Here is a 13,257-nt window from a genome sequence, read left to right on the forward strand (position 1 = left end):
GGAGATAATATATTCAATGTTCACAAAGCGGCACTGAGATCCCCTGGGGGAGACGGAAAGGAGGAGGAGGAGGAGTGGAGGCAGAAGGGAGAGAGAGAGAGAGGGGGGAATGTCAGTCAATGAGCGAAGCAGGCGCTGAGAGGCAGCACTGTACCTTGTACCAGAGCGGCACTCCAGTACAAGATCCGACCTCTCTTGCGCTTTTTTTTGTGTGTGTGTGCGCGCTACTCAACACAAATTCCTTCTCATCCGTACATGCAACTGATACCATCCTCTCCACACACTGGCAGGGGCCAGCTCTCTTTCTGCGCCGCAGCCTGCTCCCTTCTCCTTGTCCGGCTCAACTTCTCCCTCCGCTTCATGGTTTTTTACTCCACTTGTCTCTCCGTCACCTACACGGCAGCCTTCGGTGCGAGGTGTCTGTTCTGAGCGCCGAGAAAGAGCCGCACGAAATCTCCAAAGGGATTGTTTTGAACACCGTAAGTACTCTCCGAGCCCGAGGAAGGGACTGGTTTTGATCTGGTTATCTGCTAACTTTCATTTCAAGTTGAGCAATCCCCTCCCCTTGTCTCATGTACAGTTTTTGTAAAGATGAAAACGATAGTTTAGAACAGATGTCGAAATCTTTCCCGGGGTTGATTTGTTTTTGTTTTTGTTTTTTTAAATATTAGTTTTGATTTTCCGTCACGTTTTTTTCTTTCCCCCTTAGCGGGTACATACTGTTATTGCTATTATCATCGATCCGTATTGATTTTCTGTAGTTCTGCGTTTTCAATCTTTTTTTTTCCCCAATACATATTACACATCCAGCTGGAATGCCTTGTAAGTATGGAGGGTGTTTTTTTTATGATTTTATTTCCTTTTGCAACTTTGCCTTTGAGGGTATTTGCGCGCGTGTTGTGCATTTCTGTTGCCATGGATGTGATGCTCGTGGACTCTTTGGCAGATCACTTTTGGAAACTCGCTGAACATTTTACCAAGGGTTCAATTAAACCCCCACACCCGTGCTGCGATTGACTTCATGCGTTTTATGCCAAGTTAAAAAAAAAACTTTTAATATTTTTTTGCCGTTCATTTTTCAAGGTCTTTACTATGTACAAAGTTTGGACACCGATAAAGCAGCTGGGATCTTATCTTTTTTTTAACTGTTTTTTTTTATATCAAACGGATAGTTTCTTTAGAAAGTTACAACCGGCGGCTGAGCAGTCATCTAGTTTTTGCTCACGGTTTGCATGATTCAAAATAAAAAGAAACTTGAAATTAAGCGGAAATTTAAATGTTTGGATCTAGTAAGACATGCACAAAGTATTTTGTTTAATTTCCCCATTTTGTCAAATTCGATGACGACTTTTCAGTGTAGAGAAACGTTTATTTTTTTAATGTACAGTATGTCTAATGGAGACCACTTTTTTAAATGAAAGCGCGGAAGAGAATGCGCGTCCCTTTTTCTAAATTTTCACGCACGTAATGACAGTATATCCATAGAGTGCATATGTGTTTATACCTAAAAACCATGCACGTGTTTGCATTTGTCAGAAAATAAGGAATCTTTTAAAAACAGATCGGCTTAATGAATTTCACATTATCCTAATGGGTTAATAATACCGTTTACGTCCTACTGGAAAATAAAGCGACATGGATATAAATATTTCTTTAATGACCGTGCTGTCGATTATTTTTTTTAAAAAGTATTAAAACAATCCAAAATTGGTCCTGCGGGTGACGGGTGCATTTTCGAAAGTTTCAAATAAAGAAGTGCGCCCGTTCCTGCGGTAGTATTTTTAAAAGCAAACGGAGATTCAGTGGCGTGCATGTTCCCAAGTCGAGATATTACAAGCAGGTGTCAGTATTCAGTTTTGATTTCCTTAGAACAGTGATACCTCAAATCGGGAACTCGAATTCTCGTCAGCAGGCGAGGGGAAACACCTGTTTACTGAGGACCACAGCAATTTTAACATCCTGCTATTAACGACGCCTTATTGAATATCAGGAAGGGTTCCGCTTAACTGAAGAGTTGAAAGCCTGCTGTCTGAAACAATGACGTGGCGACAGTATTTTCTTTAAAAAAGGACTATTCGGGAACACCGAATCTTCTGTTCCAAAACTTTCATTAAAATATTTTTATTCCGCGACCTAGAACTAGTCCCTATATCAGACCTGCCCTGTAGTTCACAGCTGATTCAGAGCTTAAAAAACATGCCTCTTCGCTTGGGCTTATTATCGGTGTGGAGCATTTTATTTCCCCCAAAAAACGTTTTCTAACCCCTAAAGCCACTTTTAAAATTACAGGACAATTTTTTCCTTGTTAAGTTTGGTAGCAGTTTAATGATGTGGCCAATTATTCGAGGAAAATAAAGCCGTTTTAAAGTTCACTGCGAATTTCTGCCCCGCTCATAAATGCTACCCGAGAATTAATGGTCCGGCTCGCCCCAGAAAATATTTTTATTCCTTCTACCCAATTAAAGATAAAACATTTTAGACACCACGGCGTAGAATTAATACACTATCATAAATAATGGTAATTTTAATTATGTGTAACCATACAGTGAATTGCATTAAATTGTGTAAGTCGCAGACTTTTAACAAACACGATTTGTGATATAACAGTTAAAATATCAAATTAAAAAAATGTAAATCACATTTTGATAGTATTATCAAATTTTGCATTGGCATGTATTAATATCTGGTTTTAGAAGCGACTGCTATTTTTGATATTTTCTGAAGCAATCGAATTCAATCATTTTTTAATTCTACTTGCCCGACTTTTTATTTTTTTTAACCGTTTCTGATTAATTTGGTTCCCTTTTAGAATCCTTGAAATGCGCAGATCATATCACTCTCTTAACGTTTAATGTCGTTTGAATTTTGCTAATAGTTCCTTTATTTAGCTGCATTTCACGAATAGTGTCTGTGTGAGAAGGTGCTTTTCCAAAATGACATGATACTCGAGTTTATCGTTTATTGCGCTGACTGTTGAGTTTGTCTCTAGTGATAAAACACAAGAATTAGCAGACCGTTCGATTACTGGTCAGCCTGCGAAGTATAGAGGGTTATTATAAGGCAGGAGAGTACTTAATAACACAACTTAACTGTCTTGGTGCGCTACTGTGTTGTGAATGATGATATATTCTACAGAACGTCAGAAGTATGCTATGTGTCGCATTTATTTCCCTTTAAAAGGCAAGATGAAACACATTTGAAAAATGTTTCATTTTAAAAGAAAACGTTCCGGCAGTGTGTTTGTTACATGATGCATTTTATGGTCACTGGCGTTAAACCAATTTCACCCTTTTTTTTTCTTTCATTACAAATCGTCTGTAGTTACGTGAATTTATTTAATTCGTTTTTCTTTAGAGTGGAATACTATATTTCATCTCGGGCCAATGGAAAAATTGAATTATCCTCTGCAAAGACCATGGTCACATTGAAACAAATTTGTTAATTGTGAATTATTATTGGGATGCACAGGGTAATACAATGAATTCTGAGTTAGAAAGTTGAAATATGAAAAGTGAATGCAGGGATATGATGGAATTAGGAGTCAAATAGGGAAGATTGGTTACAAATTGTGTTTGCTGCACAAATCACCCATTGGTGGACCGGTATGAAATATTGAACTTTTTTTTTGTTTTCAAGCTAGAAGCAGACAAAAATGGTCATTGTGCCACATTGCCATTATTTATCCTCTCTTTCTGTTTGTGCTTAGATTGTCGACATTGTGATGTTTGTACACATCCTCCACAACCATATCACATAATTTCTTATCTCTGATTTGGTTTCTTCAGATGGATTTCCCTATTGATATATTTAGTGCAATAATGGATACTTACAGTTGGGTTTCAGGTTGCCTGATGTGGTTCAGAGAGATGGATAGAAAGAAAGTAAAGGGGAAAAAGTAACTGATGATTTATTTGGCGGTGTTTCGATTTTCATCCTGAGTCCTTCTTTTCTGTCCCTTTCAGCAGCGATGTCAGCTGTTATTGCTTCCTATTGATCCCTTTGCAAAGTGAGAAGTGAACTAAAATTAATGTCAATTCCAGTGCCTGGATCAATAGCCAGAGTTATTTTAATCTGGATTTGTGCACGGTGTGGAATTAAAAATCAGAGAGTGAGCAGGCGGAATGAAACACTTACTCCTTTCTGGAGAACAATTAGGGAGTGTTGTTTTTTTTTGCCATGAGAGATAGGAAAGATAAAGTTAAAAAGAGAAGAAAAAATCAACATGCTACCTCCAACCTGGATTAATAAAGGGTTTTAAAGTGTCTGTTTTGTTAGTGCAAGCGAAGTGCTTTTTGGGGGGGGGATTCTGACACAAACGCAGATGATACTTTGACATAGAAAACATGTTAAGTATTGATTTTCAAAATTGCTGAGGCTTGATGACCCTCGATATATGATACCCTAACAGCTTTTGGGGTATCGTGGCCCAGCTTGGAAAAGAGTATTTTGTTCTGGGCTCTTCTTCATGTTGTGATGTGCTGATACGCTCTTCACTTAAATAACATTTGTCATGAACAACCTAGATAATTACTGCCATCAAAGGAAATTTAGAGCTGCTTTTTTAAAGCACTGGATTGTTGCATTTCAGAATATACAAGCATAACAAGTAGAGTTAAAATGAGTTTTAACATCAGTGTTATCCTTGATCAATGTGCTCCTGCAGTCTTCCTAGTATTGTCTGTACCCACGCTTGTGTTTCAGATATATGAGTCTTGCTGCAAGCTGTGCTAGGAAGAAAAGGAGTTTAATTTCTGTAATATACAGAGAGGAGAATGGGTTCTAGCCCAGTCACAAAAATATATTTTTAAAAAAGAATAGTTTATCTAGAAATAATTTTGTGTAGCGTATGTCTCAGCAGGGAGCATGAAAGCAGTGGTTTCTCAGCCGAATCTGTGTGCTCAGACTATGTGACTGCTTCTTCGCGGTACCTGGAGTGCCTTTCGAAGGTTTTATAGGGTTGGGCCCCTACTAGGATTTAGCAGTGGAGTCTTCAGAAAAATAACAGCGCGACTTTTTGAAGGAATGAAACAGATTCCTGGAGAACTGTCATTTGTCGATGGTGAAAACAAACATTTTTCTCCTCATTTTAAATGACCACGAGATCATTTTAAATGGTGAAAATTGCGGTTATATTTGCAGAGCCAATTCAAGGGCTTCAAATCGGGATTGTAATTGTGCTTGGCTGTGTGATACTAAAGTGACCCTATTTCAGTTTCTCTAATATATGACTATACAATGTTGCTGTGATTAGAGTACAAAGTTAAAAGAAAACCTTAACCTCTGTTAATTGTTATCTTACTCACGGCAGAGTGTGGCAAGAGGCTGTGATCTCTGGGAAGCAATACAGCATAAGGAACACTTCTTTGGCTATTTCACTGATACACATTTTTGATTGCTCCCTCTTTCTCTCAAATTAATAGTACTGTTGTAAAACCCTAAATATCGCACTCTTAACTAATGTTGTTTAATGAATTGCAAAATTATAGTTCTGTGAGGTTTTTTTGGGTATATGCTCATTAAAGGAGGCCATAAATATGCATTGTTTAATGTTTATTTGGTTTCTAAAGGTGTTTATTTTTACAGAAAAGAGATGTGGGAGTTTTGCTGCATCTTTTTGAAAAAGTCATTTATTTTTTGTAATGGGTTGTAGTTTGAGGGCATTATTGAAGCCTGCTGTGTAAGACTCCAGCTCTTCAAAGAATTTTTGGGACCGGACCCATTGCTCGTGAATTGTCCTGCTGTTCAAAGGCTTTTAGATAAGGAGTATGGGGAGCATTTGTTTGGGTCTGTAAGTTTGGGCTTTTTCGTCTCGGAGCTTTAGGTGTTGTGCAGTCAGTAGTCTGACATATGCTTATGTCCTGTTCGTAATGCGAATCTGAACAATATACCCCTGGGAACGGGCACTTCCCATTTTTAAATCGGGACAAATTGATACAATTTAAGAGGATTGATTTGGGAAAAAAGAAAGAAAAAGATTAGGAGTTAAAAACTGAAAGATCCCATTTCAGCCTTTAGCTATTTGTAAAAAAAAAACATGTGGCATAATATAAACATTATATTTAAAAGGACCCTGTTTATTTTCTAATTAATTAACAATTGATTTTTTTCTTTGCTTAAACTTAAATGTATTTGTTTTTCCTAACTGGATTTTTATCTGTTACTTACTGTACTGGCAGGGTTTTGTTTTAAAACAAATATTTTTTTAATGAATATTTGACACTGCATGGGTGCATGAATTACCAGCATTAAAGTCAATGTTGTGGGCAATCCACAGATAAATAGAAGGGAAGCGGATAAATTAAGGTTTTGCACAAATGCACTCTTGGGTAGTTTTGGTCCAGCTGTTTTAATGCGCAAAAAAATAATATATAAGTTTAGGTACTTTTCTCACCGCAGCCAAAAAGGCATGAGCTGAATGGTTGTGAGTAATTGATTTCTGTCAGTTGGCCACGATGTCGCTTCTGATCTTTCTGGGGAGTTATAGCCCAGGAGTGAAAGGGGTGCCCTTGTCATAAATGCAAAAGGTGATTTCACTGTTTGGTTGTGCAATGACATCACCACTTAAGCCAAATTCCAGGTAATCAAAATGCCTCCTGTTGTTTCACAGTTAGCGTGTTTGTACTGTACATATATTTGATTACGTCATTTTTAGAAATCAAGACAGGATAAAAGAAGTATAGTTTCACGTTAGGGCAGCAAGGCTAAAACTGTGTTCCTCATTTCCATGTGCAAACAGAAAAGGCAGGATTTCTGCTAAACCGCTTTTTTTTAAAACCTTAGTTGGATAAGCAGTGGAATATGCAAAGACTCTTTTACCATAATTAGTAGACAGCCTTGGTAGCTGAATTGGTCTGTGGTGTTTTATAAGTCTAGCTGGCCAACAAGTTGTTGTCAATAGCTTAAAGGCAGGCTGCCTCTCCCATTGTGCGTATTATCTATTCCTAAAGATCCAGTGGTTAGCCAGCAGGACTTCAACGGTGCAATTGGTAAACTAAGGAAACAGCTTTTCAAAACGCTGAGACTGCTGACCAAAAGATCAAGGAATAAAGGGTGCAATTTCACTTTGCCTCCTAACAGAAAAATGGTTTTAGGAGCCGATATGTGTATTGAAGTCAGGTGAGAAATGCCGTTTTGGATCACGGCTGGACAGCAGTGCAGTTAACCAGACACCTTGTTAATAAACAGGGCTCGATTGGAAGATTTTGTTAGAACAGGTGGTTGAGATGAAACAGACGAGATAAGACACTAGATTAATGGTCAGGGGAGGTCAAGAAAAGTATAATTTTTTTTTTGGGGGGGTGCCTCTAACCTCAAAATGATATAACAGGACAATGTATTATTGCTCAGTCTCTGCCGCTCCAAACAAAATAAATTTGGAAAATATTCTGAATTTATGTGCACTCTGATAGCAACAATATGCTTATGCTAAAGATTTTGAAAACAGCTATCATCCTCAGCAGTCCTATGTACAGCAGATCACCAGGGCTAGATCCAGTTGCAAGATTAAAAAAGATTTAAATATTTATATTTAAAAAAATTGAAAGTAAACAAGGCAAACAATAGCCCCTTATTATATTCCAAGGGCTGCATGCTCATATTCTACTTTTAATCTAGAATCCAACATTTTTTTAAAATGCTTTTACATGGTGGTCAGTGTATTGTTACTATTATTTGTCATGCTACCACACAGATGAGACATGCAGATACCTTCCGTACAGAATCATGTGGACTGGCGTTATTGATTCTGTTAGTATTCGCAAGTATCATTGTCCTTTGCTGTGTTGAAGCTCTTGAAATTGAATCACGTCTCGGTGTTTTCAGAGATACTCTGGGTTTTTAATGTGCGGCTGTAAAGCATTATTAAATAGCACATTTGGTAGTAGATTTCATTCATTGAGCCGTACCTGATACTAATTCAGAAGGAAATCTGAACTTTGTCGTCGTATCCTGCTATGCTGCCAAAGGCAGATTACTGTATTTATAATAGTATCGACTCTTCCCTGGCCTACACCTAACACAAGCTGCTGTGAATACAGAGTAACTTGTCTGCTGTAGGGCAGAGGTGGTTCTCAAATTGTTTCGAGAATGCAGACATTTTAATTTACAGGTTTAATACTGGAAAACGTTTGATATCATTTTTGTATATTCAGCTGAGCAACAACAGTAAGATGTCACGCTAAAGTGCATAACCATTCGCCTAAAAGACCCCATCTCTGGGCAGGTAATGACAGAATAAATCAGTTTTAAGCGGTTTTAAAGAGATCAGTGTCATTGCGACAATTGCAGGTCCCTATTTTTTTAAATACTTTTTAGGTCCCGCAAAAGCGTATTGTACAAGGAAGGCTAATTGGTTTATGCGGCATCGATTTTTAAACTGCTGTCATTAAGACAAGTCCTGCTATGCGACAGACAAAAAGTTGCTATTTTCTATAATTAAAGTAATAACGGCAGTACAATGAGGAGTAGTAATAATAATTAGTATTACTGCGGTGTGGTGAAAGCTGTCTCTGTTTTGAAGCTCTGTCTCCTAATGTCTGTGTGTGATTTGTGTTTGGTGGGGATCAAATGACAGTGTCTGGCCTGTTCTTGTAATAAAATGTGAATGTGGTACTTAACCCTTACTTCACGGCTGTCAACAGTCCGTACATTTGACAGTTACAGGGCTCATACACTTCTTCCACCCTAACAATAGAAGCTATCTGGTGGAATTTAAGTTTTCCATGTTTGTTTACATCGATTTTATACAGAAGTTTCATACTACTTAATGCAGATTTGTTGTTCCAAGAGGCTCCCCCATTTAAAAGCTGGTGTTTAACACACCAGCTTTTAAATGACTGTGTTTCACAGCGTTTTCCAGACTACCACCACCAGCAAAATAAACGGACAAAACAAGCAGTAATTTAGATTGGAAGACACACAACCCCACCCCCCCAAAAAAAAAAAACCCAACAACAACTGAATTATACAGCTTTGTTTTTTTAAATAGAGTTCTGTAGACAATAATTTAATAATAAATAGAAGGTACATTTAGTGCCTTAGAATTGCTATGAAAAACAAAAGGTTGCTCATTAAGTGTCATTTGCAAATAGGAAAGCTGGTGTCCATCATAAATTAAGAAAAATAAATGCGTAATCTTGTGTGACTTGCTAAAATGACTACAGGTAAAGGATTTCGTAGCCTAGCTGATGTATTTTGAATTAGTAAACTGGATGGCAAGGCATTAAAACAATACTTATGTCATCCTGTTAAAAATCATTTATTATCCTTTCCCCTACTCTTATCAAGCTGTGATTTATCCTTAAAACATGAGCAAGCTGCTAAAATGTACACCAAGGTTAATTACTGGGGGTCTTCCAATCCTGAGCTGCTCCGGTCTCCCTTCTGTGTAGTCTGCTGATGGAAGACACCAGTGCGCTCTCTCCATCAAATGAGAAACCTGGCTGTCACTGTTCCTCAGGCTTGCGGACAGCTAGGCACGCGTCTCTGTTCGATCGCTGTAGTGCAGAAGATTTGTTCTTGTTGATACAGAGCTGGGCACAGCCTTTGAAGAGGGAAGAAATGATTAGCACATCTGTAGAACACTCAGCCTACTTATGGTTTTGAGCAACCATAAGGGGGATATCGTGTGTCATTTTATTGGATTGTCAGCTTCACATTGACTCGCTGTGTTGATGGTAATGATAATAAAATTGAAATATCCGGGCACTTATCACTGTATTACCTTGCTATCAGCACCTGCCTGACTCATTTTTTAAGGTTATTCAGAAAAAAAACGGAACTGATACAGAAGAAATACACAGTATAAATGATATAGACACCTTTTATTATTGTGACTTTTTTATTTTCAGGCATAAATATAAAAAGAGCTCAGTAATGTGTGTCATCAGTCATAATGCAAAGCTGCATTCTGTAGCACGAGGCTGTATACAACTGCACATTCCATTGCTACCTATGTAATAACGTAAAGGCTTTGTGATTTATAGCGAATGTCCACAGTGTGTTAATGTGCATGTCAGGTTTGAAATCAATTTAAATGAGTATTCTGGACAGCTGATCCCTTTAAAATTTCAAAGGAAATTCCTCTTGAGTTTCTTTGATGTCACAAAGGGTATTTTGTACAGTTTTCTAGCAGTAAGAGAGGAATTATCTCTGCTCCTGTGAACAGTGTTTTTTATTATTTAATCATGAAGAACAATTTAGGAGAACGGTTTGTTTATATTACTAGACTGGCAAAAAAAAACATTTTTGTAAATGGTAAATTGTTACTTTTTACAAGTGTAGTGTTTTGAGAAAAGTGCCCTGTTTGCAGAAAAATGACTTTTCATTAGGGGCTGTTCGCCATGCCTAATTGCTGATTCAATTATGAAGGCTGCTACCAGGAGTCCACAGGTTAAAAGAGTGACCTAGAGGAGAAAGCAGTGAAATATTTAAACTGGAATGAAAGCACAAGAACCTCTTCTTCTTCTGGGTGTGGGCCAGAGGGGAGGAGGAGTTAATTCATTCATTTACAGACTGTCTTCTAAAGCTTTCCCGTAAAGATGACAGTCCGATATTTTACCTTTATCGGATCCTCTCTGCAATCCCATTAAGGTCACGAGAACTTGTGCACGAGCTGGCCCACACTCACCGGGCCGCGGGGATGCTGGGAAGATGAGCGATACGAGCATGCGGCTGTTATCTGCGGGCCTGGATGGGGTCTCTTTGCTCGAGATGGGCAATACACAGCCGATGATCCATGTAGGACCAAAAGCGTGGAGATAGAAAACAAGGATCGATATTTAACGGCTAACTTCTGTTGTATGACTGTTCTGTTTAGTGCCTTCCGGAGCTTTCTTCACGTTCGTTTCTTCTTCTTTGCAGGAGGTGACCTTCCGAGAATGACTTTGCAGTGACATAGGCGCCTTCTGAACCAGTGCAGATTGCTGACTGTCTCTCTGACCCCCCCCCCCCTCCTCCCCACCCCACCCTCACCCGCCCGTGCCTCCCCGTACTCCCCCAGCAGCCCTCCTGGGCCCACTGCACACGACTCCAGATGGACTTACACCGAGCCGCCTTCAAGATGGAGAGCTCCTCCTACCTCCCCAACCCCCTGGCCTCTCCGGCCCTGATGGTGCTGGCCTCGACCGCGGAAGCCAGCCGCGACGCCTCCATCCCCTGCCAGCAGCCGCGCCCCTTCGGGGTTCCGGTCTCCGTGGACAAGGACGTCCACATCCCCTTCACCAACGGCTCCTACACCTTCGCCTCCATGTACCACCGCCAGGGCGCGGTCCCGGGGGGCTTCCCCAATCGCGACTTCCCCCCCTCCCTCCTCCACCTGCACCCCCAGTTTGCCCCCCCCAACCTGGACTGCTCTCCCATCAGCATGCTGAACCACAGTGGGGTGGGCGCCTTCCGCCCCTTCGCCTCGGCCCCCGAGGACCGCGATGGCAGCGGCTACCAGTCCGCTTTCACCCCCGCCAAGAGACTGAAGGGCTGCCTGGAGGCCGACGCCTCGCCCCACCTGCGCTACTCAGACGCCGAGGGCAAGGAATACGACTACGGGGGCGCACAGATCCCCACCAGCTCGCCGGGGTCCCTAAAGGCCGCCGAGGAGGCTGGCAAGAAGATCTTTGCCGTCTCTGGCCTCCTATCGGACCGCGAGGCCTCCTCCAGCCCAGAGGACCGCAACGACCGCTGTGAGTACCTGCGCGGAACCCGCCCGAGACCCTCCTCGTGTTCGCTCCTTAAACGGCGACCCGGGAGTCGCCGGGCCCCGCCCGCGGCCCGAAACGGCCTGACACAGAGCGAACGGGCTTTGCTTCGTACTTCTTGTTCTTTTCCGGTCCTGAGGATTCTGTAGAGAGGAGAAACGACCACCCGCCCATCGTCCAGTGGAGTGGGCTCTAGCTTTGTCTGGCGAAACACTGGGCTGCGGTGACAAATCAGAGAATGAGCCTTTTACGCTACCTTTAGGCAAGAATAAATACGTGCACCCACCTTCTCTTAAATTAAGTGTGCAAAACAAGTTGCTTCTCTGTTTTTTTTTAGCTCGGACTCACCATGGGTAGTTGCTTTGCCGGGAAGACACCTATTTCCCTTTAAGAAATTCCCATTACAGACCCGCACTCAGAGTGATACAGGGAGCCTTTTCTGACAAAGGGAACAAAGCCCTCATTACCTTTACGGCCTCAGCACGCTCCGCTCACAGCGGCAAGAGTTTGCACCAGTCTTGTCGGGGAAAAAATGCACTCTGCTGCAGCCCTGTGCAGACAAATGTCAAATAACAACATTATCCATTCTGGAGGAATTGGATCTGAGGCCTGGCTGTTTTTAGTGCAAAAGCACAATTCCCTGGCTGCTAAGACAGAGCCACCCTTTGAAATGCAAAGGGCCCACTCCACAGGACAGCTCCCGCTGAGATGCTGCTGTGCAGCACCAGAAGAGCCCCCTCTCTTGCATGTTCTTACAAACCTCCACGCTGCAGCCTCCTCGGTCGCTGACACCGTCAGCTGGTTGTGCACTCGGTCGCTCTCTCACAACCGGTCACTCACTTCAGCGCTCACTCAAAACTGTCATCAGGTACTCGTGCACACTGATGGGTGTGCTCGACAATTAGCCCAGAACTCCTCTGCTCTCACCCTCTCTCTTGAGTCGTCCTGCCTGCCACACTCCTGCTCTGACTCATTGAGAAAGGTTACAGAGGAGTGGGCTTCCTTCAGCTCACCTTTCTGACTTACTCTTTATGTCCCTGTTGAAGCAGTCTCTCAATACCAGTCCCCTTCTGACCGTGCCTGTAGCATGTGTCCCTAGTGTTTAAGTGTCAGATTTTCTCTGCTGTAGAAGCACATACACGATCTAGTTCAGTTTTTTGCAGTTTAGTTATGGCTCATGGGGTGTTAATATCTGTAAATGGTAGGGGCGTGTCCCGATTTTGTTTTATATGTTTGTTTGTAAAAAGCATCTTGATGTCAAGAAGAACAACCCTACATGTTGAAAAAGCACCGATATCCATGAGTGTAAAAGTTGTGACGATTGTTTTGTGGTTGCTGGTAATCCATTAAGGTAATGCTACCAGGTGTATTTTCTCTGCTGAACTACAATACAGATCCTGGGATGATGTGACTTAGTTGAGAATGTAAGTTTTGATGTGCAGTTGAGGGTTCTGCAATGGTAATAGGGACATTGCACAGCTGTGGCAGAATTCAATTCAAACAAAATGACTCAGCTATTGACCCCACGTAAGCGTCGGTACAGTTCCTCTGACAAATCTGTGGAAAA

The 13,257-nt window shown here is 41.3% G+C and overlaps 1 protein-coding gene across 7 annotated transcripts in view; it reads left to right on the top strand.

Moving 5' to 3' along the window:
* Positions 1-392: 392 nt before the first annotated feature.
* The window catches only part of rnf220a (ring finger protein 220a), a 174,826-nt gene continuing 161,961 nt past the window's right edge, over positions 393-13,257 (top strand). For all 7 annotated transcript variants that reach the window (XM_015355320.2, XM_015355323.2, XM_015355321.2 and 4 more), the window contains exons 1-2: positions 393-479; positions 10,861-11,675. In XM_015355320.2, coding sequence (XP_015210806.2) covers positions 11,033-11,675 — 643 coding nt within the window. In that variant the 5' untranslated portion in view covers positions 393-479; positions 10,861-11,032. The remainder of the gene's footprint in view (positions 480-10,860; positions 11,676-13,257) is intronic.

The sequence above is a fragment of the Lepisosteus oculatus genome, chromosome 9 (genome assembly GCF_040954835.1).
Source record: "Lepisosteus oculatus isolate fLepOcu1 chromosome 9, fLepOcu1.hap2, whole genome shotgun sequence".
In the NCBI taxonomy this organism is placed as follows: domain Eukaryota; kingdom Metazoa; phylum Chordata; class Actinopteri; order Semionotiformes; family Lepisosteidae; genus Lepisosteus; species Lepisosteus oculatus.